Raw genomic sequence first — 26,261 nt, forward strand, 5'->3', positions numbered from 1 at the left:
GAGAGTGGTACTCATAGCCATCCTTAAGGTCATCTTCACCAAGGGAGGGAGTGACAAAATATAGTGTCTACAAAATGCCCCTCTTTGACTGAGAACACGCAGTGAACGAAAGTAAAAAAAAACACACTACGATATTTTGTCACCCCTAAGCATGTATTGCCATCATCTTGCTCAAAGATGGAAGAGGTGCATATTCAAATAATGTATGCTCTTTTTTTTTTTTTTTTTTTTTTTTTTTTTTTTTTTTTTTAATATAGTTTATTGGTATTTGTTATAACTAATAAAACTTGACACAATCCCCATAACTTTGTGAAAACTGATATGTTTGTTTGCCTTGAGTGGGATAACCTTATTTCAACTGATTTCTTATCGGCTAATAGTTTTCTCCGAATCTAGTTCTATTGCACATAACTCAACATAGGACATATGTCCCATCCAGTACCATTAGGATATAAAATGTGCATTTTTAGAAGCAAAAATAATCTATGTCCAACATTGAGTGCATAGGCGGTGGAGTAGTGCTTGTCTTTTCCACTTAATCATCTTTCAAAATCCTAGTGGATTGAAAAAAGTGGGAAAGTTGTAATTATTATTAGGGCCTTATTATTATTTATTTTATTGTTTTGTCAGTGTGTGTGTGTGTGTGCACGGGCCCTATCCAAACTGGAGAGGGCAATATATTAAACTAAGGCAAGAGAGATTTTACTGTGCTTATCTTCTCAGGAAATGAGGAGACCCAAACACTCATACAAGGATAACCAATCACCCAGAATAATGTGGGCCACAACATTATACGCCCTAAAGACATGATGAAAACAACATGATGCATATTTAGGTGGGAGGATTTTCATATCCTCAACTATTATAAGAAATTTTCACAAGAGACTGTACAATATCAGATGCCAAGCAACTAATCATAGAGAGGCAATCAAAATGAACAATAATATGTTGAAAACCAATATGGAGAGAAACTTTCATGGCCATCTGAATGCCCAAGGCCTAACATATTATAGTTGAAGAGAGTGCAACATGATATGAGGCTACAACACAAAGTTTCCGATCTTTATCAAGATTGATGTAGCCTAGACCCAAAGTTCTATGTCTAATCGAAACTGAAGCATCGGAAAAGACAATGCAACAATCCGCTCGATCATAAAAATTAGAGGAGGCACCAAAAGAGCCATTGACCGAGGGGGATCCTATAAACAAAGACAGAGATTAATTCACATTTCTATCCACAATAGAGTTTTAAGAGCGAAAATGAAGTTAAAAACTTTAAAGCATATGGAGTTCCTTAATTTTCAAATCTCCCACACTACAGAAGCATGAGAGATAAAAAAAAATCTTTGTTGTTCCTTCTTTGTCAAGCCAAACATTTGTTCTTATCTCATCATCTACCCAAAGAAAGGAACAAGGGGCCAAGAGCAGACCTCAAGGTGACACAAGAGTCAAACCAAGCTTATTGGACCAAGTGGCATTCAATAAGCGCATACTGTACTACCTCAGACTTACTACCACATTTTGGGTGATGTTCAGAAAGAACAAAATTTCTTCACTTAAGGTTCACCATGACTCTTAGAGCATTTAAGTATGCTATACAAATATATATATATATATATATATGTACACATATATATACACACACACACACAAATAATAATAAATAAATAACAAAATAAAATGGGGGTGAGGGTGAGGGTGAGGGTGAGGGTGAGGGTGAGGGTGAGGGTGAGGGTGGGGGCGGGGGCAGGGGGAAGTCTTAGAACTCCAAATAATATTCCAAACCTATTTGGGGATACAAGCAATCATTCTCACAGAGCTAGAAGAGGCAGGGGTCATCGATAATCCCAGTCTATCAGGAAATCAGGTAGATCTGACTAAAAAAAGTGCCTTTGGATTGAGGACCACAACATAAGGAATCTTGCCCACCTTTATTATAAGGGAGCCCCTATTGATAGCTTATACATTGAATGGATCAAAGAGCCATCTCAACTTATCCACCCTCCATTGAGACAGAGGGGAGATAAAGTTAGCAACCTACCAATCCGAGCAGTCCGGTGGTCTGGGGGAATGTAGTATGTACCATTCAAAATTAGGCATTTAGGGATCATCCCATACCTAAATCGATCTTCCATTTGCGACCACCCATTTGAGATATTTCAACAATATAATCCTTCCTCTCAAATTACTCCTCCAAACCCAAGACAAATTTACACCAACCATACACGAGAAATTCCTCTCGAGGAAAATAGATACTCCTACAAAGTATAGCCCACAAAGTGTTTGGCTTCTTTAACCTACCAATCCGAGCAGTCAGGTGGTCTAGGGGAATGCAGTATGTACCATTCAAAATTAGGCACTTAGGGATCATCCCATACCTAAATCGATATTCCATTTGCCACCACATATATGAGATATTTCAACAATAAATTCCTTCATCTCAAATTAATCCTCCAAGCCCAAAACAAATTTACACCAACCATACATGAGAAATTCCCCTCGAGGAAAATAGATACTCCCACAAAGTGTTTGGCTTATTTAATAACTGCTAGCATAGCTTTGCCAACAAGGCATCATCTTGAACAACAAGATCGCAGAATTTAGGACCACCCTCAAGCTTAGGTTATTGACCACATCCATCCAACCTAGTGGATCTTTTTCTCATTTCTATTTTTGCCCACTCAAAAATCTGCAAGAAGCTTTGCTTCGGTCTTCTAACAAGCCAACTGGTAAAGCGAAGTGAGCCATAGAGTAAGAGGGAATGGTTGACGTCACTGACGTAATCTAAACTTCTCTCGCAACAGGTTATGACAATTTATCTTTCTCCCCATAAATTTGGTTAAGGATTTTATCTTTAACCTCGTAGTAATTTTTTTTCCTTTAATTAATGTTGGTGCTATATAAATAAAACCTTCCACATGCCTGGAAAATCAAGGGAGAATGATGAGTTAACAAGATGAAACAGTGAGAGGAAAAAAAAAAAAAAAGAAAGAAAACAAATTAACTTGGGCAAGAAACATAACGCAAATGGAGCCGGCTCCTCTCAATAGAAACCAGAGACCAGCGAGTGATCCCATGGCTGGGAGGACCTGGGCACATTCTTTGGTCCGTGGACTCTATGGAGTGGAATCCTATTCGACGCAAATGGGCAATTTTATATAGGTTGGATTATGGAAGCTTTAGAACCACAAGGCAAACCAAGATTCCAATATTACAAAGAACTAAGATCAACTTTTTGTACATGAAGGCTTCATGTAGGGGTGTCAATTCCTAAACCGAACCGGTAAAACCTATCAGACCGAACCGAAGCCTTATTGGTTCGGTTCGATTCGGTTTCGAGAATTGCAACCCCAAAACCAAATTGAACTGCACCGAAAACCGGATGAACCCGAAACCAAATCGAAACCGACTCAAAACCCAAACCGAAATCAAAACCAAACCGGTAAGAAACCGAAACACTCCAAAATTCATTAAAAAAAATCAAAATTTGCATAGTTTTGTATACATTTGTATGGAAAGTCGAATCCAAACTAGACCAAAAACCAAAACCAACCCGGTTACAAATCGATTTAAGAAATCGAAGTTCAACAGTTCAACAGTTCAACATTTGGTTGTTTCCTAATGGCTCCATACCGGTTTAAAAAACCGATCCAAACCGAAATGAACCTGATAAATCCAAACCGGTACCAACCCGAACCCAAACCACATCGAAGCCGACACCGGACTGAAACCGATAAATCCTTAATGGGTCGGTTTCGGTCAGTTCCAAAGTCACACCGAAACCGGTGGAACCGGACCGAAACCGCACCAAACCGGACCGTTGACACCCCAAGCTTCATGAATGGTTTGTGAAGACATATGTTATTTTATTTCCATAAATACCCTTTTATTAAGCAATTAAAAATACTTAGAAAGACATTTATGAAAGATAAGGACAATCGATCATCTCAAAGATGAAGATTTTTTTTATTTGTTTGATTCAACCAAAGAAAAACAAAAAGCCAAAAAAATGTATGAGAAATTGATCGAAACTCTTTTACAAAGACCCATTAGCCCACACAATATCCTTTTATAACTGAAAAAAGCCCACATAAAAGTTAGGGAGCTGATCCAAATTCTTTTTGAAATACCCATAATCCCACAGAAAAAATTTTACCAAAAAAAAAAAACAAAAAGCCACACAAAAAAATAGGTGAGTTATGTGCAGCGTAATTGATTTAAAAATAAAAAAAGTTTACAGTCAAACAGTCAAACTTATTCCGTTGCCTTTCATTGGCTGCAGAAAATCAGACTGTCGAGGACGGGGATCACAATTGGGAATTTTTAGCCGTTCGATCTCCCCATAGACGTGATCGGTGGTGCATATATTGATCAGAAGATTTCCTGAATTATCCAACCTTCACAACGATTCGATCATTTTGGGTTTGATGCATATTAGCGGTTCTGATTGTCAGAACTCGGGCCCACCTCCACCGGTGAAACGATTCGCTCACGAACAAAATCTATTTCTTCTACACTCTCCGCCTCCGGAACGGAAAGCCAAGGCAGAAAACCTAGAAGATACAAATCGATACTCCACTGTTAAATGTTAGAGATCTCTTATTCGTCGCACTTGGCTACTTTTCTTCAGCTTCACCATGGGAGCTAGCCGAAAGCTTCAAGGAGAGATCGATCGGGTACTCAAGAAGGTCCAGGAAGGCGTTGATGTCTTCGACAGCATATGGAACAAGGTCACTTCGAAGGAACATGCACCGAGGAATAACATTTAGGATTATTGAATTCTATTTCTCTTTCCCTCGCTACATTGTTGGAGAGTGATCCTGCTCCGCCTACTGATGGTTCTTTTGATGTTTAGGTTTACGATACTGATAATGCAAATCAGAAGGAGAAATTCGAGGCAGATTTGAAAAAAGAGATCAAGAAGCTTCAGAGATACCGTGATCAGATCAAGACATGGATACAGTCGAGCGAGATCAAGGATAAGAAGGTTAGCGACTGTTGCTTTTCATTTGTTTTTTTTTTTTTGTTTTGTTTTAAGTATGGTTCCTTTTTGAAATTTACGGGGTATTGTAACTACTTCAAAATGTAACATAAAATTCGAAATCACACTGTGATCAGTGGAACCACAAAACTTAAAGTACATTACATGAGTAAACACTGTTTTTGATTTACTGAGATAGTTAATACGAGGCATACATTTCCATGCTATTATCATTTTGTTTGATTCCCTTTAGCTAATTATTTAGTCGTTGGGATAGTCTTTGTGATTCTCATTTCAATGATTGTTCAGGTGCATGTGTTATAGCTTACAGCTACTTAAAAACACTCCAAGGTGCTTTGGGAATCACCCTAGATTACAATACTATTCCTTAGTTCATCAAGAAACTGGCGTTGCAAACTGTTGGTAAAAAGACCGGTTTCTGGGAGTTGTCTATTACCTTTTCTTGCGGCCTTTCAAAAAATTGTGGGTTATATTATGAGAATAATGGGTTTTGGAGTAAGACAGAGGGATTGAGGGTGGACCTTGGTGCAACGGTAAGGTTGCTTCATTGTGACCAAGTGGTCAGTGGTTCGAGTCAGGAAACAAGTGGTGGTAAGGCTGCATGCATTATGATCCTCTCCAAAGCCTGCAGTGGCTGGAGCTTCGTGCACTGGGTATGGAGTAAGACAAAGGGATTGGATTAGAGCGTATTCTGTCTTTTTCAATTTAAACTAATGGTGTTCTAGTTATGGGAGGGGAATCTAAACAATTGAGAAAAATTTCTAGATAAGAGAAGAAAATTTAGAGACCGAATTGGATATAATTCCATATGGCCACCTGGCCCACCTCATGGCATACAAATAATACCAATAAGGGAAAATCATCATTTATGTGGGATTCTCGTGGGATCTCATGGACTTTATTTTGGGTCCATGGCATTCTAGAATTGGTGATTGGTTGTCATGCAACTGATAGACTTGCACCCTAAGCAGAAGCAATAGAAGAGAAATTACATAGGGAATGGGACCACTGAAGGCCATAAGGAGATCCCCTTGTCTTCACAAGAATTGTGGAAAATAAAGAGTGATAGGCTTGAAGGCTTTAAGTTTGTTATTTTCTTCTCTTTGTCTTCTATTTGTTTGTTGGGGGGCATATCAGTTCTATACTAGTAAGGGGGGACCGACCTGTCTTTTGTTTGTAAGGTAGTGGAGGGCTGGTCAGGAAAAAGGAAAATTTGAGAAGGAACCCAGAGTTGCAAGGGAGAGAGGAAATTGCATAAGAAGAAAGGGGCAGGGTGAGCTTGCACACGCCACGCAGGCTCATTCACACGCATTCAACTTCAATGCATTCTCAAATCTGAAGACTCTATCGTGGTTACATGGTGTAAATAAAAGAAATCAAAACACTTCTTTTTTAACTCTAAAACTGAATATGATGGAACTTTACTACTAGCTTGCCTATTCAAAGTAAAACAAAAAGACTAGAAGATAAATCCATATAAATAAATAGACTACTAATATCCTACTAGACTAAAGATCCATGATTGGACACGGGTTTCAATCTGTGGGTTCAACCCAAGGTTTGAGATTTCAGGCTAAGATTTCCTTATTGCTAGCCCCTTTGAATGCCAGTAATAGCCAGCCCAAACAGTACCTGAAGGAAAAAGATTTGAGGACTGAAACAAGAACTTGGCAGTAGAAGCAAACCAGATTCTTGTTGCAGTTGATTCTCGCTGCTGAATGCACTCTCAAATCTGGTCCTCTTAAGGTTCTAATCGTCCAAGAAAGGAGGGATTATGGTCCAAGTCCCAGAACTAATCAGCAAGGTATGATTGATAGGTCTATGAACTCTTTTTAATTTTCTGTTTTATCATTAGTATGAGGACACTTAAAAGCATAGGGATGAACAGGGGGGAAAGAAGAGTATGGAAGAAGAGGAAAATAATAAGAGATGAGAGAGAGATCGCTGGAAGAAGGGGGGGGGGGAAGGAGGCTCACACAAGGACAAACACGCCACCCAGGCTGCGACAAAGACTCAACTCATTATCTTCAATCTGCTATTGACGATGGTTACAGCTTGTAGTTAAAAGAAGAAATAAAAGACTCCTAACCAGACTGTAGATTCTAAGCATTGAATTGATTTGACTCCAACAAGAAAAACCTAAGATTGACTTGAAAAGGGAAATTGACTCACTTTTCTAATCGCAACTATTCTAATAGAATAAATTTCTAATTACAAGATAAAGTGGACTGATTAAGAGAGAAAAATCTTCTCATGATTTGATTTGGAAAAAATATCAGAAAGAGTTCAAATGGTATAACTTGGTAGGCATTGGGTCAGAAGGGAGTGTTAGATGTATCAATTGACGTCATTAAGATTATGCATGGAGAGAATTTGCTGCAATTTAAAATCTAAAAATTAAGAAGGCTGTGACTAAGGGGGAAATTGCTTACATTAGGAATTTAGGATATAGTGTTTAAGTGGTTGGAGGGACTGTGTATATGAACAACATGGAGGATCAGTGGATTACCTTTTGAATGGATGGTTTCGAACTTTGCATTGGCCATGTTAGTAGCCATCTATGTTGTCAGATAATGGCAATGTCCTTTCTTTTACATTTTCCCCAGTGACATATTATTGTTGTTGTTTGTGGTTAATACAGTAGTATGCTTATATATGTTTATCATTCTTTTGTCATTCATTTTTATGTACAAGAATGCATTTAGTTCCTTTTGAAAAAGGTTTCTTTGATAGATTTTCTATTGATGATGTTCTATGTTCTTTGTGGTTTAAATGTTTGAGTTCATCTTTTTTATCTGGTATTTCAAGCTTTAACTGTGAATAATCAATTTTTCGTTTGATATATGTTGACATAGGTTAGTGCCTCTTATGAGCAGGCTCTGCTGGATGCTCGCAAGCAAATTGAACGTGAAATGGAAAGATTTAAGGTCTGTGAAAAAGAGACCAAGACGAAGGCCTTCAGTAAAGAAGGGTTGGGTCAGCAACCCAAAACTGTAAGCGTTACTCAACCCACTTTCACTTGGATGCCAAAATGTCCAAATATTGTATTAAAGATGAAATTGCTGATAGTACCGTACAGAATTCTTTCTCATCCAGCTCTTCATAATGAATAGATCCAAAATGATTTGATATTGATAGTATTCCAGTTATATTTGTTATGTGTGGGTTTTAACCTAGTTTTATTTCTGTAGTTGTGCCTCAAGCTTTCTTCAGTTAACATTTTGTTTTATTTCTATATTTTTATTGTATGTTCTTTTAATATTTTGTGGTAGGATCCCAAAGAGAAGGCTAAATCAGAGACAAGGGATTGGCTAAACAATGTGGTAAGGATCAACAGCTGTTGTCAATATATGTTTTCCTGTCCATCTTCTGAACTTGGAAAAGGTTGTACTCGCTCTGATACTTATATGTAGCTACTTGATGTTCATGTTCAAACTTCAAAGTATCTCCAATGCTGGTGCAAGTTCAACAAACTGTTTTGTTTTTTATTGAATGGCTGGTCTGTGAATACTTATGTCCATTTTTGCTTATTCGTACATTAATGATGTTTGGTTTGAAGTGTTGGGTTCTTTCCCCGACCCTCTCCCCCCCACCAAAAAAAAAAGCCACACTGACATCCACAGGAATCTATTATTTTTTATCATTTGTATTAATGAAGGATTTATCAATGGTTGATTGCCTGGATAGGATTCTACTTCATCATTGTTCCCAAATTCCAAGATCATATTCATTTATTGTCTTTGGTGCTTGAATTAGATGTGAATGTGATTTAGTACTTTGATGTTGTATTTCAATCTTATGCATGTAAAATCCTAAAAATGCCTTCTTACATAGGTTGGGGAGCTGGAGACCCAAGTTGATCACTTTGAAGCAGAGATTGAGGGGCTTTCTGTTAAGAAAGGAAAGACAAGGCCACCCCGATTGGTAGGCTGGGAGGGAAAGCTATTTACTTAAGATGATGCTTCCATTTTCTTAGTGAATAATCTTAATCTTACTTTTGCAGACACATTTGGAGACATCTATTGGTCGACATAAAGCTCATATAATGAAGTTGGAATTGATCTTGAGGCTGCTGGATAATGATGAGTTGAATCCAGAGCAAGTTAATGATGTCCGAGATTTTTTAGAAGACTATGTTGAACGTAATCAGGTTTGTATTAAATGATAATGGAATACCCTTCATTTAGTTAGTCATCCTTGGTATGGGCCATCTCCTGGAGTGGGCGAGCGTGTGGCACAACTGTTAAGTTGCACTATTGCAACATGTTGGTCACAGGTTCAAAACTTGGAAACAGCCTTTTCCGCAAAGCATGGGTAAGGCTGCGTACATTTGCGCCTCCCAGATCCTGCTGAAGCGGGAGCTTTGTGCACTGGGTTGCTCTTCATCAGTATGAGGCATCTCCTCGCTACTATAAGTAAAATTTTGGAGTATGTGACTACGTTGCCTTTCTTTAGGTTTCTATGCTTGGCATAATCTGTGTGAATAGTTCCTATTGGATCATTTGTTAGTAATATATATTGTTTTCCTTTTCAATTATTTGTGCAGGATGATTTTGAGGATTTTAGTGATGTTGATGAGCTCTACAACACTTTACCATTAGATAAGGTAGAGTCCCTGGAAGATTTGGTTACAATTGCTCCTCCTGGACTCGTTAAGGTGAGCTTCCTCTATTTCATATAAGCAAGGTTGATTCATTATGAGTACATAAAAGTAAGGCACTATGTTTGAAAATATTATATTGTTAAACTTTTGCTTCTAATAGGGTGTTGGTGCTGCTGGCGCAGTTTTAGGCTTGAAGACTTCTTTAGCAGGTTCAACAACTCAAATATCGGTATGTCCTTTTCATTGTTGGGAAAAATACATTTCTAGGGAGAGAAAATTGAATGATCACCTGGTATTCAGTCCTGAACTCCTGATAAAAGTAATTCATCCTTTCCTTTCCCACACCCCAAAAAAGAAAAAAAAAGAAAAAGAAAAAAGCTTGTGTCTCAGCACATATTTTGGTGGGAAGTGTGTGTTTATTTGACAGGAAAACATCTCCTTTAATCAGTGTTTCATGCAAGCATCTGAGTTATTCCAGAAATAACCCATGAGAAAGCTTTGTTAATGCATCGTAAAAAAAAAAAAGGGCGTACCCGGTGCACGAGGCTCCTGCATATGCGAGGTGCGGGGGACGAGAACTACACAACCTTACCCTGAGAATGTCGAGAGGTTGTTTCAACTTTGTTGATGCATCGTATCTCACATTCTCACCTAATTGTCTGATTGGCCAGAAAATAACTAATGGTGGATGCAAATTTCTTATTGAGCAACCAACTTATGGAGGATTCTTAATTGCTGTTGATTAGTATATAATACAGTAGCTAAAACATCTGAAATTTCATTGTTCTTGTGTTCCATATGTGCTTTGTACAACAGTCATGCATGCTCTTTCTATTAGTTGTTTCTGTTTATTTCCTTATTCAATATCTGTGTTGATCTGTCCTCCCATTTTCTTTTTTTTTTTTTTGGCTTGTTTGGAATTATAATTATAACATGAAATAAATGGTGATTTTATTTTATTATCCCATTTTGTATGCATACTGTTGAATCACTATTGATTTTATACAGCATTTACCCTATACTCTTTTTGTTCTTTCTGGTGACCTGCAAATTGGTTGTTTTCTTGCCTTGCTTGACGAATTGTTGTGTTTGATGATTAATTTCCAGGCACCATTAGCATCTACTGTTCAACAGGGTATCTCCATTCCGGATCAAGTTGAAGAGACAGCTTCCCAGGACAGTAATTCTGATACTGTCCCGAGAACTCCCCCTTCTAAAAATAGTGTTGTGGGTTCTGTTTCATCAACTCCTACAGGGAATCATTCAACTGCTGTTAGCAGCACTATTTCAGCACCTGTTAGCAGCAATGTTTCAGCACGTACATTGGCTGTTGGATCAACTGCTTCGGCAATACTTTCGGGTGCTGGTTCTGTTCGAGGTGTCCTGGATAACTCAGTTTCTGCTGTTCCTCCATCACCAGTCAATCTGTCTGGCTCAGTGAAGGAAGATGAGAATGCAAGCTTTCCAGGCCGAAGATCCTCACCATCACTTGCTGAGATTGGATTGGGTAGGGGTATTGGTAGAGGTTCTGTGGCTGGTGTCATATCCAGCCAACCATCAAATAGTGTACCCTTAAGTTCTGGAAGCACAATCCCTGGCAATGGAGCCCTTGGTGCAGTTCCTACTGCCTCTGACATTGCGAAGAGAAATATTTTAGGGGCTGATGAGAGAATTGGAAGTAGCGGTCAGCCACTGGTTTCCCCCATAAGTAACCGAATTCTTTTGCCGCAGGTTTCTAAGGCTGAAGGAACTGGTTCATTAGATTCTAATAATGTTAGTGACTCTACAGTTATAGGTGGTAGAGTTTTCTCCCCCTCAGTAGTTCCCGGAGTACAATGGAGACCTGGAAGCTCATTTCAGAATCAACCTGAAGTGGTATGCCTCTCTATCATTCTGTTTTCATGTTTTGGTTTATTCTTGTAATCTATCTGTCCATCTAAGCTCTGAACATATATTTACATTACTATCCACCTGTTTGGTTTCGTAAGGATTAAGTTTGTTGTATTTACCTTACTGAGTGTCATTATTTTTCCATCTCATCTTGATGTTCAGTCTCTTCATGAATAATCCTGTGGTTTGGAGAAGTTCACTGTTGTACTTACAATTCCTCTCAAATTAATCCTGATCTTAATGCTCTCCTTGTATGACATTCTTGTGGTTTCAGAAATATTTGTTTATTCTGAATTTATTTTATTTTATCTTAAATATGACCTTGCTTAATCAATTTGCTGTAGGCATTTTTTTTGTGGTTCCTTGCTGTTGAACAAGTGATCTCTGATTGTGTATAATTACATTCTTGTTAAAGATGTAAATAAGAAGCGAAGCATATCATAAGTGATTTTTTAAAAGATACCTTAGTCATTGAGTTTTTATTTTCTGGCAAAAAAATCCAGAATATTTTGCTTTTGCTGCCTACAGAAAAACATGATTTTTGAAAATTTTGATTTTTTCTGCTTTGGATTCCTTGGCCCATTTTGTTCAATTTGGCCTATGTTGGTATTTGGCTGAAATGCTATAAAGCCATTGATTCGAAATCACTTTAGACAAGGGTATGAAAACAATGCGCCATGAGATAGATTCAAAGTGGGCTATGCTAAAATGAAGATCCCAATTTGACGGAGCCCATTTAAATTTTTTTAAGGGAGAGGATTTGACGGACCTCCATATGGTCTTTGTTGACCTAGAGAAAAGCCTATGACAGAGTACCAAGAGAACTTATTTGGCATGTTCTAGAGAAGAGAAGTGGCGTGAATAACTATATGGATATAATTAAGGACATGTATGTGGGAGTGGTGACGAATGCCAAAACAATAGAGGTTAGAGTGTTGAATTCCCAATTACAATTGGGTTGCACCAAGGATCTGCTCTAAGTCCTTATTTGTTTGCACTTATAATGGATGATTTAACCGGGCACATACAAGATTCAGTTCTGTGGTGTATGTTGTTCGCTGATGATATTGTTTTGATAGATGAAAAATGAAAAAGGTTAATACTAAACTGGAGCTACAGAGATAAAGCTTGGAATTAAGAGGTTTTATGATGAGCAGAATGAAGACAGAATATATGATATGCCCCTTTAGCTAATCTAGAGGAGCGGAGGGAGTGGGAGCTACCCAGAGTGACTATTTCGAAATACCTGGGGTCCATCCATAGTTGGCACGGCGTCAAGGCGGTGGAGGGTTGTCTAAGCGCTTAGGCGAGAAGGCGCCCGCCTTAAGGCGAACAAGTGTTATTTTTTATTTTTCCTATTTTCTAACATTATTTAGTAAGTTATATATACCTTGTATCATAAAAAATCAAGATTAAGCAACATCAAGTCATTAAAAATCAACATGTAGCCACATCAAATCATAAAAAATTAACATTAAATCATATTAAGTTATAAAAAATCAACATTTAGAGAAATGCTCATATTCTATAATAAGTTTGATTGGTCAAATGATTTTATTTTTACATGAGACTTTTTGTATTAGTTATAACATAAAACCAACTTTCTAATAAGTCTAAGATTACTTAAATCTGAGTTGCAATGATAAAGTTATGTTTCAGTCAAACTTATTTTTAAGTGCGTGAATACTGTTAAAATCGCTTGAATGAAAATAATTTTATGAATATCAAAACAAAATATTATTTTACCCGACTTTTGGTTTTTAGCAATGTTTTAACATAATAGAATTTATAAAATTTTCATAATTGAGAAAACCCCCAACATTTAAAAGTTGAAAATCGTCCCTATAACCAAAATCCAGTTTTTGTTCTTGGACTGGGGGGTTGACTTTTTATCCTTTTGGAATTTGATTTTTTAAACTATTTTTATTGGATTGAAATAGGGGATATTTGTTTATTTATGAATAATATCTTAAGTAAATGAAATATTAAAAACATTTACTTGAATGATATTTAGCATAAATAAGTGCCAAAACATAAGGTGACATGCAGTGCAACATGGCAGCTGTCGCTTAGGCCCCAGGCAAACCACCTGGACGCCTAGTCGTCGCCTTGGCGACTATGGGTCTATCATTAACAAAGAGGGGGATATTGAGGATGATGTTTCCCACAGGATTAAAGTGAGATGGATGAAATGGTGAGGTGCGTCGGGAGTGTTGTGTGACAAAAGAATGCCTATTTAATTCAAGGAAAAATTCTATAGACAGTTATACGACCATCTATGACATATGGAGTGGAGTGTTGGGTAATCAAGAAGAGTAATTTGAATAAACAGAGTGCAACGGAGATGAGAATATTGAGAGGGTTGTGCGACAAGACCAGGAGAGACAGAGTAAGGAATGATTGCATTAGAAACGATTTTGGGGGTTATACCAATCCAGGGCAAGCTCCATGAAAGCCGGTTGAGGTGGTATGACCATGTTCAACGTAGACCTATGAATGCCCCACTAAGGAAGAGTGATCAGATTCGATTAGAGGGAGCCAGAAGAGGTAGGGACAGGCCTAATATGACTATTGACGAAGTGGTATTGTAAGATATGCATATGGTAGGGCTCGGTTCTAGTATGACTATGGATAGAGTTTTGTGGAGGACTAGGACCCATGTTGCTAACCCCATATAGGGGATGTTCTCATGATGCGTCTTTGACTATTGCTTTACCTCTTTTTCTTATCACCATTTAGCTCATTTTAACCTTTCTTTTGTGCTTCTTTATTTCCGTATTTCCATATCAGATCCATGTAGTTGACTCCATTTAGTTGGGATAAAGTTATGACTATTGTTGTAGGTTTTGGGGCTATTCATTTCCTATTCAGTCAAATGATTGAGGCCTTGTTTAATTTTATTGCTTTAATTTTTTTCCACATTTTCTTTATATGTCTTCTAGAATTAAAGTTTAACTAAAATTGCTGAATGACCAAAATATTTCATTTTGGGAGCAAACAGGGATGCCCATTGCAATGAATTATACAACTAAGCTTTAAGCTGCCTGCTTATTGACTAGAGTATGTATCTGTTCAGTTTTGTGCTTCTGGAGATGCCCCTAAATGTTGCTAAGCAGTTGTTGGAAATGGCCAATGTATTGAAAGAAAACTGGTACAAAAAAATATTTGTGTCATTTTCTAACAATAAGCTGTGAAACTTGTGTTTCAATAAATGTTTGATACCAATTAATTTGATCTTTCAATTGTTTTCGTTTAGTCATGTAAAATGAATTGTTTCCATTTTGCTTCAGGGACAATTTCGTGGAAGAACTGAAATTGCACCTGATCAAAGAGAGAAGTTCTTGCAGCGGTTCAACCAGGTCCAGCAGCAAAGTCAACTTAATGTTTCCCATCTTGCAGGAGGAAATCATAAGCAGTTCTCTGCCCAACCACAAAACTCACTCCTACAGCAGGTCATTAGTCTCACTTGAGAGCATAACTGTCCACACCTTTCCATCTCAATTTTTTGAGTGTTTTTTTTGTTGAAATGCATGCACACAGTTTGAACTGTCATTGTTACTTTATTGTGATGGATGTAGTGAACAAAATATTGTCTCCTTCAACATTTTCAAGAAAAGGTTGAACCTTTCCTTTTGGTTGTGCAGCATGAGACATGTCTTGTTTCTGCAGTAGCCAGGGCTTTCAATCGCTTCTTTGTGGTGTTTAACTATGGTTCTCCCAGTCTTCCTTGTCATGACCCAAACCCAGATACATGTAAATGTACAGCCCTCACAGGCGCTGATCAAATGATCGATAACATTTACAAAATTACGCATAATAAAACTCATCAAATTCAAGTCTCGACAAAAATGATCTATCATTGTTATAAATCTCAAATAACTCTTGTTGGTGGCAATCTAAGGTATGTCCCAGTTGAACTTCAAAACCAATGATTAGAGTTTACATCTTAAATTTATTCCTACTACATCCATTTAAGAAAACAGAAATAATGACTAATAAAGAAATCTTTGAGTCTCCCTCGAAATCTGCTCCAAGCATACCTCTATCTCAATCATCTGTGTTGTTAAAATAATGGGGTGAGCTCGACAATCCAGTCAGAAGGAACATAGTAAGAATACAACATAGTAACAACAAACAAAATCATAGAGGTTTAAAACAAACATGTTTCTTGGTAAAACACTTTCACTTGATTTTTCTCATTATCAATTTAGCCGGCACTGAGGGAAATAGGCTGCCACCGCCCACACAATCACACGGTCATCACCCCCTTGGCCCCTTTGTGACTATAATTTTCTGCGGCTCCATGGAACACACTGCCTCTCGGGTGGCAATTACTCTCCATAGTATGGGACACTCCATTTACCCTCAAACACTCTCTTTCCACACTTCTGCAAAATTATTTTTTTTTCATGTTCACACAAAATCATCTTTATACAAAATCACCATTACACAAGATCACCTTTACACAAAATCACATTTATACAAAATCACCTTCAAAACGTACATCACATAATAACATTCGTCGTCACCAAATTTTAATCACTTTGATAACCACATCATATGTAAGCATAATGCAATAAACATAAATCAATATATCTCAATAGTACAAGCATATCAGACACTACATCATGTAATCCCACTATAATCCATTTACCTCAGTCTGCATATCTTCTATTTCCACCCTCTGAGCTTTGAATGCTTAAGTCAATCACCACCTGGAATTAGTTACGTCTCCCATTAATCTCCTAGTTCAAAACTAATCCGATACCCCCACTAACTATTAAAAGTCAACCCTCTCAGACTTAGGTCAAACTCTAGGAATCAATATCCTTCGACATGGATTATAAAGAGTATTTAAAAAAATCTAACTTAGGATGAATTTTTTCGAGTTTAGTAAATCTGAAATTACTCTCAATCTGTTGGCAGATGTTCCCCAAATTCGGATTGTAACCTCCCCTAGGGTAGCTTTACTAATCCTCAAAGGATGACCACGATCTTACGGCTAGATTAAAGGTAATTAAAGAGATACCGATTCAGATCTCAATATTACAGATTTCATGGGTTTTGATAGGCAAGGGCAGAATTGAAAATAATAAAATATCTCACAATCTGACAGTTAGAATTGTTCCAAATTTGAATCAAGTTCCAATCTAGGGATGATGAACATGTGTTCAAAATTTCAGATCGATTGAATGGCTGAATTGCTTAATCTAGAAAAACACCTTATATCTAACATTCTAGAAAATGGAATCTTAAGTGAAGAACTTGAAGAACTATACGTACTTGCTTATGGTTCAAATAAAAAATTGAATAGAGAGAAGAACTGATAGTAATAATGAGAGAATAATAATAAGAGAACCTAATATCTTGTAGAGAAGATTAATCAATCGGATCAAACATTGATTTTTTCACCTTGATCAAACACAAGGAAGTTTTCACACATCAAGAGGAGCAGAAAAAACAGTAATTTTACTAATAAAATTCGTGTACAATGCTTGATCCCCTTATAAACTTATATAGAAGACTCAAAATAGACTTAGAGACTAAAAGGAAAGGCCTAACCCATTCCTTAAACAATAGGACACCTAAATTGACTAGGAAACGACAATAACAAATGAAATAAACTCAAAACATGACTGGACTTGTAGATTCCTAATCTAGTCCAACTAAAACACTTAATAATGAGTAAAATAAAGAAATAATGACTCTTACTTGACTAATCTAATAATGACTCTTACTTGACTAATCTTGTACCCAGATTATAGGTCCTATAAAAGTAGCCCATTACAAAGAAAACCCTTGGAACTAAAGGCCCAACACATGTATAACCCATCCCAAAGCTTATTTCTACTAAAATAAGCCCAATTAGATATTAAATTGGCATCACCCCCCTCTTATTAGATTTGAACCTCTAACCAACTCAAGCCACAATCACTAGGCTAATACTTTAATTATTAATTTAAGCCAAAAAAATATTTAAATAGGCTAAAAGAAAATATATACCCTAAGGTTCCAAACTCTGGGGCATTACACCCTTCCCTTTATACGAATGTAAATTATTGCTGGGTTCAGGTTCATGCTGTTGGATTTATTCTTAAACCCCCTTTCCTCTGCTGGTTTTTTAACGTTCTAGGTTCTCTGGATTCACTGTTGTCTAGGTTTACTGTTTTACTTAATGTGTGGGTGTCTTTTTTGTTTTATAGTAAGAATGCAATTTTGTTAAACTAGAAGTGGGAGAAAGAGACTAGGTAAGCCTGATGATTAACAGATACCCCAAAGCCACCTTAATTTTGGTGTATTGTTTCATCATCCATGACAGAAGCAGACACTGAAGAGGATTTTCTCTGAACAGGAATCAGGAACATGAAGCGGGGAGGAGTTTCTATTCTTAGTTTTAAGATGTGGCAATACGGATGGGGATTGCCCTATCCAATGGACACGATTGACACTTGAAAGTCTGATCGAGCCTTTATCCTTGTTCTGGAGTGTTGTATGATTGGTTCATACAATGAGAGTCAAAGGGGAACTTTTATAAGATGACTAGAAGTCTAGCTATACTTTATGGGGCAAATCAAGAAACAATGCATAGATGCATTAAATGATTGTTGTTGATCTGTGGATGTTTGGGATAGATGGGTAATAAGAAAAGATAGGATATAATTAGAAATCAATATGTTGGCATGCATATTGGGGTAGCATCAATATGTGATCAGATGCTGGAAAGTGTATTCATGTGGTTTCCCCATGTACTGTGCAAACCAATCAATAATTGCATCTACATTTTATATTTCCATTGATGTTGGGGGTTGTTTTATTCATTTATTTTTCCATATTTAATTGCTCTTGACATAGCATATTAGAGCATTGCTTTGTACCTTGGGTTCTTCACACTTTCCCTGAAATTTTTTTGTTGGATAGCATGTTGAGCATTGGTTTTGTATGTTGTATTCCTTTGCCTTTACTTGTATAACAAGTTACTGATTTGCAAATTTGGGTTATAACAAGCAACCTAAAGGTTCTCCATGGCACTCAGATGTTTAAGGTAAGTCTCATTGATTAATTTATTCATGTTGTTACATTTCAAGACCTGCCTATAGCATGACCAGAATCATTTGAAACAAGGGATCTAGGCGCACGACACCTTCTGCACAAACCTGTGTACATGCTGATGATGCTCCAAGCTGCATCCTTTCCCCTGTTTTTTTTTTGGGTGAATTGGAGAGCAGTAATATTGCTATCTTTTGAAAGTTGAAACGCATACCTTACGATACTATACAATTTGCTTTGGTTGGCACTTCAATTTTATTAAATTTGCGTTGATATTTAACCATTCCCTATTTCAATGCTGAACTTCTAATTTTCATGACTAAAACAATTGATGGCCTATGCAGTTCAATTCTCAAAACTCAACCTTACAATCTCCAGTTGGAATGGGCCTTGGAGTTCAGTCGCCGGGCCTCAATGCTGTTACATCTAACTCTCTACAGCAGCCAAATTCTATCCATCAACAACCTACTCAGCATGCTTTGAACTTGCCTTCACCAAAAGATTCAGGTATTTCCATACACCTTCGCTTGTAAGTTGTAATCTGCACCTCTTATTTGTGTGAAGAAGGTAAGGAAGTAATGTTACTTTTCATTATGCAGATGTTAGCCATGTGAAAATTGAGGACCAGCAGCAGCAGCAGCAGCAGCAGCAGCAGCAGAGTTCATCTGACGATGCAATGGGTGAACCTGTTTCCAGTTCTGGAGTCAACAAGAATCTCTTGAATGAGGATGATATGAAGACTTCATATTCGGTTGATGCAGCTGTATGTTAAATATTTTGTTGCCCAGTCTTTTACTATGAGCATTTTTAGCTTTCTACATCCCTCTTCAATTTCTTGTTACGCCTGTTGATTCATATTGATGCACTTCGCAGATGGGGTGATTCTGTTGAATTCTCGCAGCTTCTGATTGATTTTCTATTTGGAATTCTGGTATGCTTTAAAATGGGAGCCTGGGAGGTTGAGGTTTCTATTTGGGCATTTAATGGGAGCCTAGGAGGATCCAGAAAAATCCACAATCAATGAAGAAAACAGCAATAAAATTAAGAAACCCAGAGCAGCCAGAAAGATCAAGGGAAAGATAGATATTTTAGTGGAAAAGTAGAAAGGAAACAAAAAAATCTGCAGACCACATCTGCGGGACAGGTTTAAGAATCTGTAGCCCTAAGCCCAAAGCTCTAATAGTACAAGAAGGATCAGCAAAACTCCATGGTCACAAGTCCCCAAAACCCTTTTATAGCTCCAATTATTTATGATCATAATTGTACCCATAAACCTGTAATAACTATTCACTTGTTAAATGCAAAAGGTCCCGGCTCTACTACTAATATTTGATTGTTGGTATTAAGTAATGGAGAGAAATAATGCCATTCCTTATCTTGCTGCCCCTTATGCTGCTGATTCAATAGGAAAGGGAAAACCCAAAAACTGTACTGCGGTGCATACAAGAACTCATGACATAACAAAATACAATCTTACTACTCTACTAATTGAGGCCACGGTGCCATATATTACATTCTTGACCATATCTTATATTTTTTGGATAGACGATCATATTTTATGAATTTTACAGATCTTCCTATTTTATATATTAGATTTTTTTTGTTATTTAATTAATCCATCTTCTTTTGCTGGATCTTGGTGCTTCAGTAGAATCAGTACTCAAGGTGATTAGACGCCTTGAGCATCAAGTAATACCTTATAACCTAGACAGGGCGCTGGTGACATGTTGACAATTATGATGAGTCTGGTACAGAAGATAAGGACCAAAGTATGTATGAACTCTATCAACCACTTCCTTGGCTAGCTCAACTGCCAACTCATCTTGGTCCATTGCTATGACATTAATCGTTAAAGCCAACAATCTCATGCCTTCAGTGTCCTCCGAGTAACTATATCATCCACTGAATTGCAATGTCTGAGTTTCCCTCCATGAACAAATCCTTTGTCCCCAAGCTACAAACGGTGTTCTGTATTCCAGTTCCCAATTGTGATTTCCTGGTAAAACCTGCTGGTTGTGTCATCCATACTATCCTACCACATTCTGGGAACTTTCTTGAGCCATTAGCACTGCCGCAGTCCCCCATGCACCTATCCTAAACCTTTTGTGTTATGCTCCATTTGTCGTTATGAAATAACACACCCAAAAGAAAGGGAAAAAACATGTTTTAGTTTCTTACCAAATATGAACTTTACAGCCTTTGCTTATCCCATCTTACACATGCTACTAATCTTGCCAGCTCTATTATCTGGAGCTCTCTTGCACTCATTTGTTATCCTTCTTTGTTTGAGCCTCAGTTGTTCTACAGGATCAAAGTCCTTATGATTGATCATTTGATCTCTTGGGGATTACACATGGCAGATAACTGTCTTCTTTGCAGGCAAAGTGAGGAGAATGCCAATTATATGTCCAGGCATTCAGCCTTGAGTTTATCAATAGATTTGGGATGCCATGATCTTAGTGACTGAATCCTTCTTATAGGGATAATGCTCATGCTCTAAATCCTTGAATTCATGCTCGTACAATCCTAAATTCAATGTCTGAGAAATGAGAATACGTTCTAAAGAAAACAACTCCATGGTTGAGAATATGCTTGATTAAACTGAAGAGTTAACTTAGTTGGAAAATTCTGAACTTAAAATCCTATTAGAAGAAACTTCAAGAGTGCTCCCTTTGTTCAGTATCCTATATTTGTTATGCTCTGAAGCTGCTTTCAATTTTGGGGCATATTTAAGTTAGACATTCCCACACTTTGCTCCTGCACCCACTCTTGCTCTTGCCCTTGCTCTTTCTCTTTCTCTTGCTTTGTATTGGGAATTTGGTCATGACTTATGAGTCATTTTTTTGCATACATGGGGGGATGTGAAAGTTTGTGGTTTCTCAGGTTCTTTAACAGGAAGGATAGGATCTTGTGGAATTTTGTTACCTTTGCAATCCACTGACTGGTTTGGAAAGAGAAGCAACAGAACTTTAAATAGAAAGCAAGTACTCAGACTAAGGTGGTCAATAAGAACCCATTAGTACTTTACCAGTCTTTTGTCGTAGCTCAGATTTAATCATGTCTATGGACTGTTTGAAGTAAATGTAGGGAGCCTTACATCACAGATCGTCTGTTATATAACTACTGTGTAAACACAAAACTGTCTGATGTTATTATATGTGGAATATATTTCCCTGTTTTCGAGGGTGGGCCTTGGTGCAATGATAAGGTTGCTCCATTGGAACCTAGTATCTTTTTTTAAAAGTCAGGAAACAACCTCTTCGCGAAGTGGGGGTAAGGCTGCATGCATATGACCCTCCCCATACTCCACAGTGGTGGGAGCCTCGTGCACTGTGTACACCCTTTTTTATGGTTCCCTGTTTTGTGGGGTTTCTGAAAGCCATATCATTTGTATTATTTCTTTTCTTGCATGAATGAATCAACAACAACAACATTCAAAACCTTATCCCAACTTAGTGTGGTTGGCTACATGGAGATTCCAAGCAAGGACGAATGCGAGGATCCATGCAAAAAGATTGATGGGTTATGGCTAACTATAATAAGTGTCGGTTGTCAACCTGATGCACCATTATAAATCAGCCACTAGCTTATAACGACAGACTATAATAAGGTACTGGCTATCTACCTGACGTACCATATAGATCGGTCAAGCCAAAGCCTCTTACATGCATTATGTCCACCAACAAGATAATCCATCACCCAACCTACTTTTATAAAGGAGGAATGAGATAGCGAATTCTTGACAGCCCCGATTAGCATGAAATGATGATGCATTTCTCTAGGCCATATAGGTCAGATCTTGCGTGAATATATATATATATATATATATATATAAAATTTATTTTTGATTCCCTCCCACCCCCCCAAAAAAAAGAAAGATTACAGAAGTGGAAAGCTTCTGTAAAGTTTATATGTAAGAACTGAAAAGGTCAATTTAACTGCTTTTTTGTATATGACCAATGATTTATGATGATTTTGCACTCACTATTTCAGTCATCGTAAATTGTAAGTACCTTTACTTGAACATTGCAGGCTGGAGGTTCTGGCTCTTTGATTGAGCCTGCCCAAGTGCATAGAGATATTGATCTCTCCCCCGGTCAACCTATACAATCCAATCAACCTTCAGTCGGCTTAGGTGTCATTGGTCGAAGAAGTGTTTCTGACCTTGGTGCTATCGGTGATAACCTCAGTGGATTAATTGCAAATTCTGGGGGGATGCATGATCATTTATACAATTTGCAGATGCTTGAGGCTGCTTACTACAAGCTTCCCCAACCCAAAGACTCAGAACGTCCGAAGAGCTATATTCCTGTATGAGAGTTGGATAGTTTGTTTTGTTGCATAATTTGTCTGGTAGATAGAATCATGATGTTAGTTTCCAACCATTGTTTTTTGTGGTGACAGAGACACCCTGCAGTGACCCCCTTGAGCTATCCTCAGGTGCAGGCACCTATTGTCAGTAATCCTGCCTTCTGGGAGCGACTGGGTATTGACACATTGGGTACTGATACCCTGTTCTTTGCATTTTACTATCAACAGGTATGTTTTTTTTCGGTATCCCTTATAGTTTGTTCTCTAAGAAAGATACTCCATTTTCTGATATATGGTCTTGTTAGATACTCATATTCCCGTCACAGGCAGAGATTTCTACTTCATTGTAAATGATCTTTTTTTTGGGGAGGGGGGGGGGGGGGGGTTACTGACAATTCATTGAAGAAAGGTGAGAGAGACACCTCAGAAGAAGAGGAAAAACAGGGCCTACTAAGTATGCTTTATTTATTTATTTATTTTTTAAACTAACATATTTTGTAATCTTTGAAGTAAATTATATGATTTGAAAGTGTATTGAGTTCCCTCTATATCTGAGCACAAGCCATATTCCATCAAAAAATTGCATGTCTTTTTCTTTATTTACAATATAATGTTTGTGATTATATTATCTTAGGCTTTTTCTTAAGTTGAAGATAATGTGCAGAATACTTATCAGCAATACATGGCTGCAAGAGAGTTGAAAAAGCAATCATGGAGATTCCACAGAAAATATAACACATGGTTTCAGCGGCATGAGGAACCAAAAGTTACCACTGATGAATATGAACAAGGGACATATGTGTACTTTGACTTTCACATTGCCAATGATGACTTACAACATGGGTGGTATGTTGAAATATATATTTTTTTCACTCCTTTTCCGAATGCTTGATCTTCCCCCCCACCCTCTTGTACTTAGATTTTTGCCATTGATCAGTGTTTTGAGCTGTGTACTTACAAACTGGGTATTGTATGTGTATCTGTCTTGTGGTGCTCGATTCTTTGTAAAACTTATATGTCAATTCAAGCATGCCTTCTCAAATAATATTGTTTTCTGGTGTAATTAATTTACCTTTACTATTGTGTTTGTGTTGGGTATCCACCTTCTGTATTTTAAAAAGCATACGAGGTTTACACTTTAGGGTAAGACTTCAGGTGTAACTCAAAAAATGGCCTTGCAGTACGGTCATAGAGCTCAGATCACTGCTAGGGTAGCCACCTCAAACCGGAAGGGGCAGGTAAGGTGCATGTTTCATGCCTTTAGGCTTGCATTACATGTTGATGCATATCCAAACTCCAAAGCAAGCCAATCTTGTGGACCTCTATCCACCCTCAATCTTAGCAGATGCCCATCATAGTTCCTAGAGGCCTAGAGAATGGTTTCCCAATAGATTCATGCTATGGGTTTGACATCAAACAATACTTTGTTGTGATACTTTATTTTCATTAGTTGTTCATGGCAAAGTACAAGATAAGCATGCTGGTTTAGGAGCTGGACTTCCTGTTCATTAACTTCATATTGGAAGATTGATGGTTGAAGGATTCTCCTATGAAGTTGTCAGTTGGTTTACTAATTTTAGGAGAGCATAGTGGAAAGTGGAGGGGATTTGTGGGTGAGTGGAGGATATAAACAGTTCATTCCCATCCTTTGAATTTCCATGGTACTCTCTGTGACTTTTGGCAGAGTTAGTTTGCAACCATAATGTGCCTGTTATTTTTTTTCTCACTCGATTGCTACCCATTTGTGTCTGCAATTATGAATGAATATCCCTAATTTATTGCTGGAGAGCAGTACCTATTTATTTTTATTCATAGCTTTGAAAGTTTATCATTACAATGGGGGAGAAGATTCAGTTTTTTTTTCTTTTAAATGTTGTAGTAATTTGTTCTAATGACTTGTTTGCATGTTGCCAATAAACAGGTGCCAGAGGATCAAGACTGAGTTTACTTTTGAGTACAGTTACCTTGAAGATGAACTTGGCGTATAGATATGTGCAGCAGACCAGATCCATGATAATAGAGTCAAAATATTTGGTATGTAAGAGCCATGTATGCACAACCTTTTGATAAGTTTATTATATTATAGGTGCGGCCAATTGGTATAGAAAATTTGGTGTACAACAGATGTTTTTGGTGATTTCTTGAGATAATAGCATAATTTACAGTCTTCCCACAAATCCTAACTTACGAATAACAGATGCTTTGTCCCTTTCAATTCATCATCTGTGTCTAGAGTTGCAGCAATCTCAATCTTGTTTGTCAATGTTATACTAGAACTTTCACTCTCCAATTTTTATTTTTTGTGCGCAGTATGGTTTGGTCATATATGGCTTTGAATAGGGTTTGATTGTTGAAAGAGGATTGATAATATAGCCAACCCCATTTATTTGGGTTAAAGCTGAGTTGAGTTGAATGGTTTGTTTGTATGTGAGTTCGTACTCGTATGGTTTGGTCATATGTAACTGATCCATTTAGTTGGGATAAGGATGAGTTGAGTTGTATGGTTTGTGGACGTATGTGAGATCAATTTACTTTTGTGGTTCTTCCAATTCACATGCATATAAAATTTCTTCCAACAGTTGGTTGAATAATATATAATTGAACTTCTCTTACACATCTATGGATTTTTTGCAGATAATCGCCAAAACCAGCATACAAATTGGTTCATTTAGCGAAATGACGTGGGAATCCACCATCCATTACTGCTGCATTGAGTTAGATATTGTTTTGAGTGTGTTGTAACCATTTCTTATGCGACTTGTAATGAATCTCCCATTTTCAATAATAAAAAAGTAGTGCATTTATTTTTTTTCTCTTGCAAATTTTAAACTACTGCTTTTATCAGCAATTATTATTTTCTGGCATGGCCGCATGGGAAAGCTAGGCCTAACGCTATCTTAGAAATTGTGAGGTTACATTAGCTTCCAAAACTCACCAATCAATTCTCCCAAGCTATTACCTCCCATTTGAATGCTTTATATTTGCAGGTGTGATTATGTTAGTATGTTACCACCAGTTGGGTAATTGTTCTAAGATTTGATTCATGATCAATACTCTGTTGCTAATTATGAACAAAGCTCTTTCATGCTGCCTGGTTTGGCCAAAGAATCCAGTGTCGAAATCTTGGCTTCTATCGAACTGTCAGCTCTGAAATTTCTTTTCATCGCTAATTTTCTGTGTTTTTTCTTCTTGTTTCAGGGTATTTGTTTTTTCTTTTGGGGGTGGGGGGAGTGAGGGAGGGAGGGAGGATTCAACTTGCTGTCATCTTAGGTTTCAACTGAAAAGGGGAACTCCCTTGGGCTGCATAAATATTTTTATTCTGGTTTTTTCATGTGGAATGAAACCATGTTAAATCAGAAGTGTGTTTATGCTGATGCTTACCAACGCAGCCTTACCATTCATATGTAA

The 26,261-nt window shown here is 37.4% G+C and overlaps 1 protein-coding gene across 2 annotated transcripts; it reads left to right on the forward strand.

Annotated features, from left to right (window-relative positions):
* The first annotated feature begins 4,496 nt into the window (after window positions 1–4,496).
* Window positions 4,497–25,662, forward strand: LOC122061517 (CCR4-NOT transcription complex subunit 3). Of its 2 annotated transcripts, none has more exons than XM_042624800.1 (17): window positions 4,497–4,730; window positions 4,856–4,987; window positions 7,858–7,995; window positions 8,275–8,325; window positions 8,837–8,926; window positions 9,006–9,152; window positions 9,549–9,659; window positions 9,766–9,834; window positions 10,713–11,480; window positions 14,786–14,947; window positions 18,887–19,049; window positions 19,142–19,305; window positions 22,575–22,853; window positions 22,947–23,081; window positions 23,518–23,699; window positions 24,775–24,887; window positions 25,488–25,662. In XM_042624800.1, the coding sequence occupies exons 1-16, from the start codon at window positions 4,638–4,640 to the stop codon at window positions 24,839–24,841; spliced, it is 2,751 nt and encodes a 916-aa protein (XP_042480734.1). In that variant the 5' UTR covers window positions 4,497–4,637; the 3' UTR covers window positions 24,842–24,887; window positions 25,488–25,662. The 2 variants fall into 2 exon arrangements, with proteins under 2 accessions (XP_042480734.1, XP_042480735.1); XM_042624801.1 differs by having other exon boundaries at window positions 7,879–7,995.
* The last annotated feature ends 599 nt before the right edge of the window (window positions 25,663–26,261 follow it).

The sequence above is a fragment of the Macadamia integrifolia genome, chromosome 14, assembly GCF_013358625.1.
Source record: "Macadamia integrifolia cultivar HAES 741 chromosome 14, SCU_Mint_v3, whole genome shotgun sequence".
NCBI classification, from domain to species: domain Eukaryota; kingdom Viridiplantae; phylum Streptophyta; class Magnoliopsida; order Proteales; family Proteaceae; genus Macadamia; species Macadamia integrifolia.

Bases quoted from the DNA above. Each gene is read 5' to 3' on its own strand.
- LOC122061517 (XM_042624800.1), top strand. From the start codon at position 4,638: ATGGGAGCTAGCCGAAAGCTTCAAGGAGAGATCGATCGGGTACTCAAG. The intron at 7,996-8,274 runs GTAAGCGTTACT...ATTTTGTGGTAG, and splicing joins TGGGTCAGCAACCCAAAACT to GATCCCAAAGAGAAGGCTAA. The intron at 23,700-24,774 runs GTATGTTGAAAT...GCCAATAAACAG, and splicing joins GATGACTTACAACATGGGTG to GTGCCAGAGGATCAAGACTG.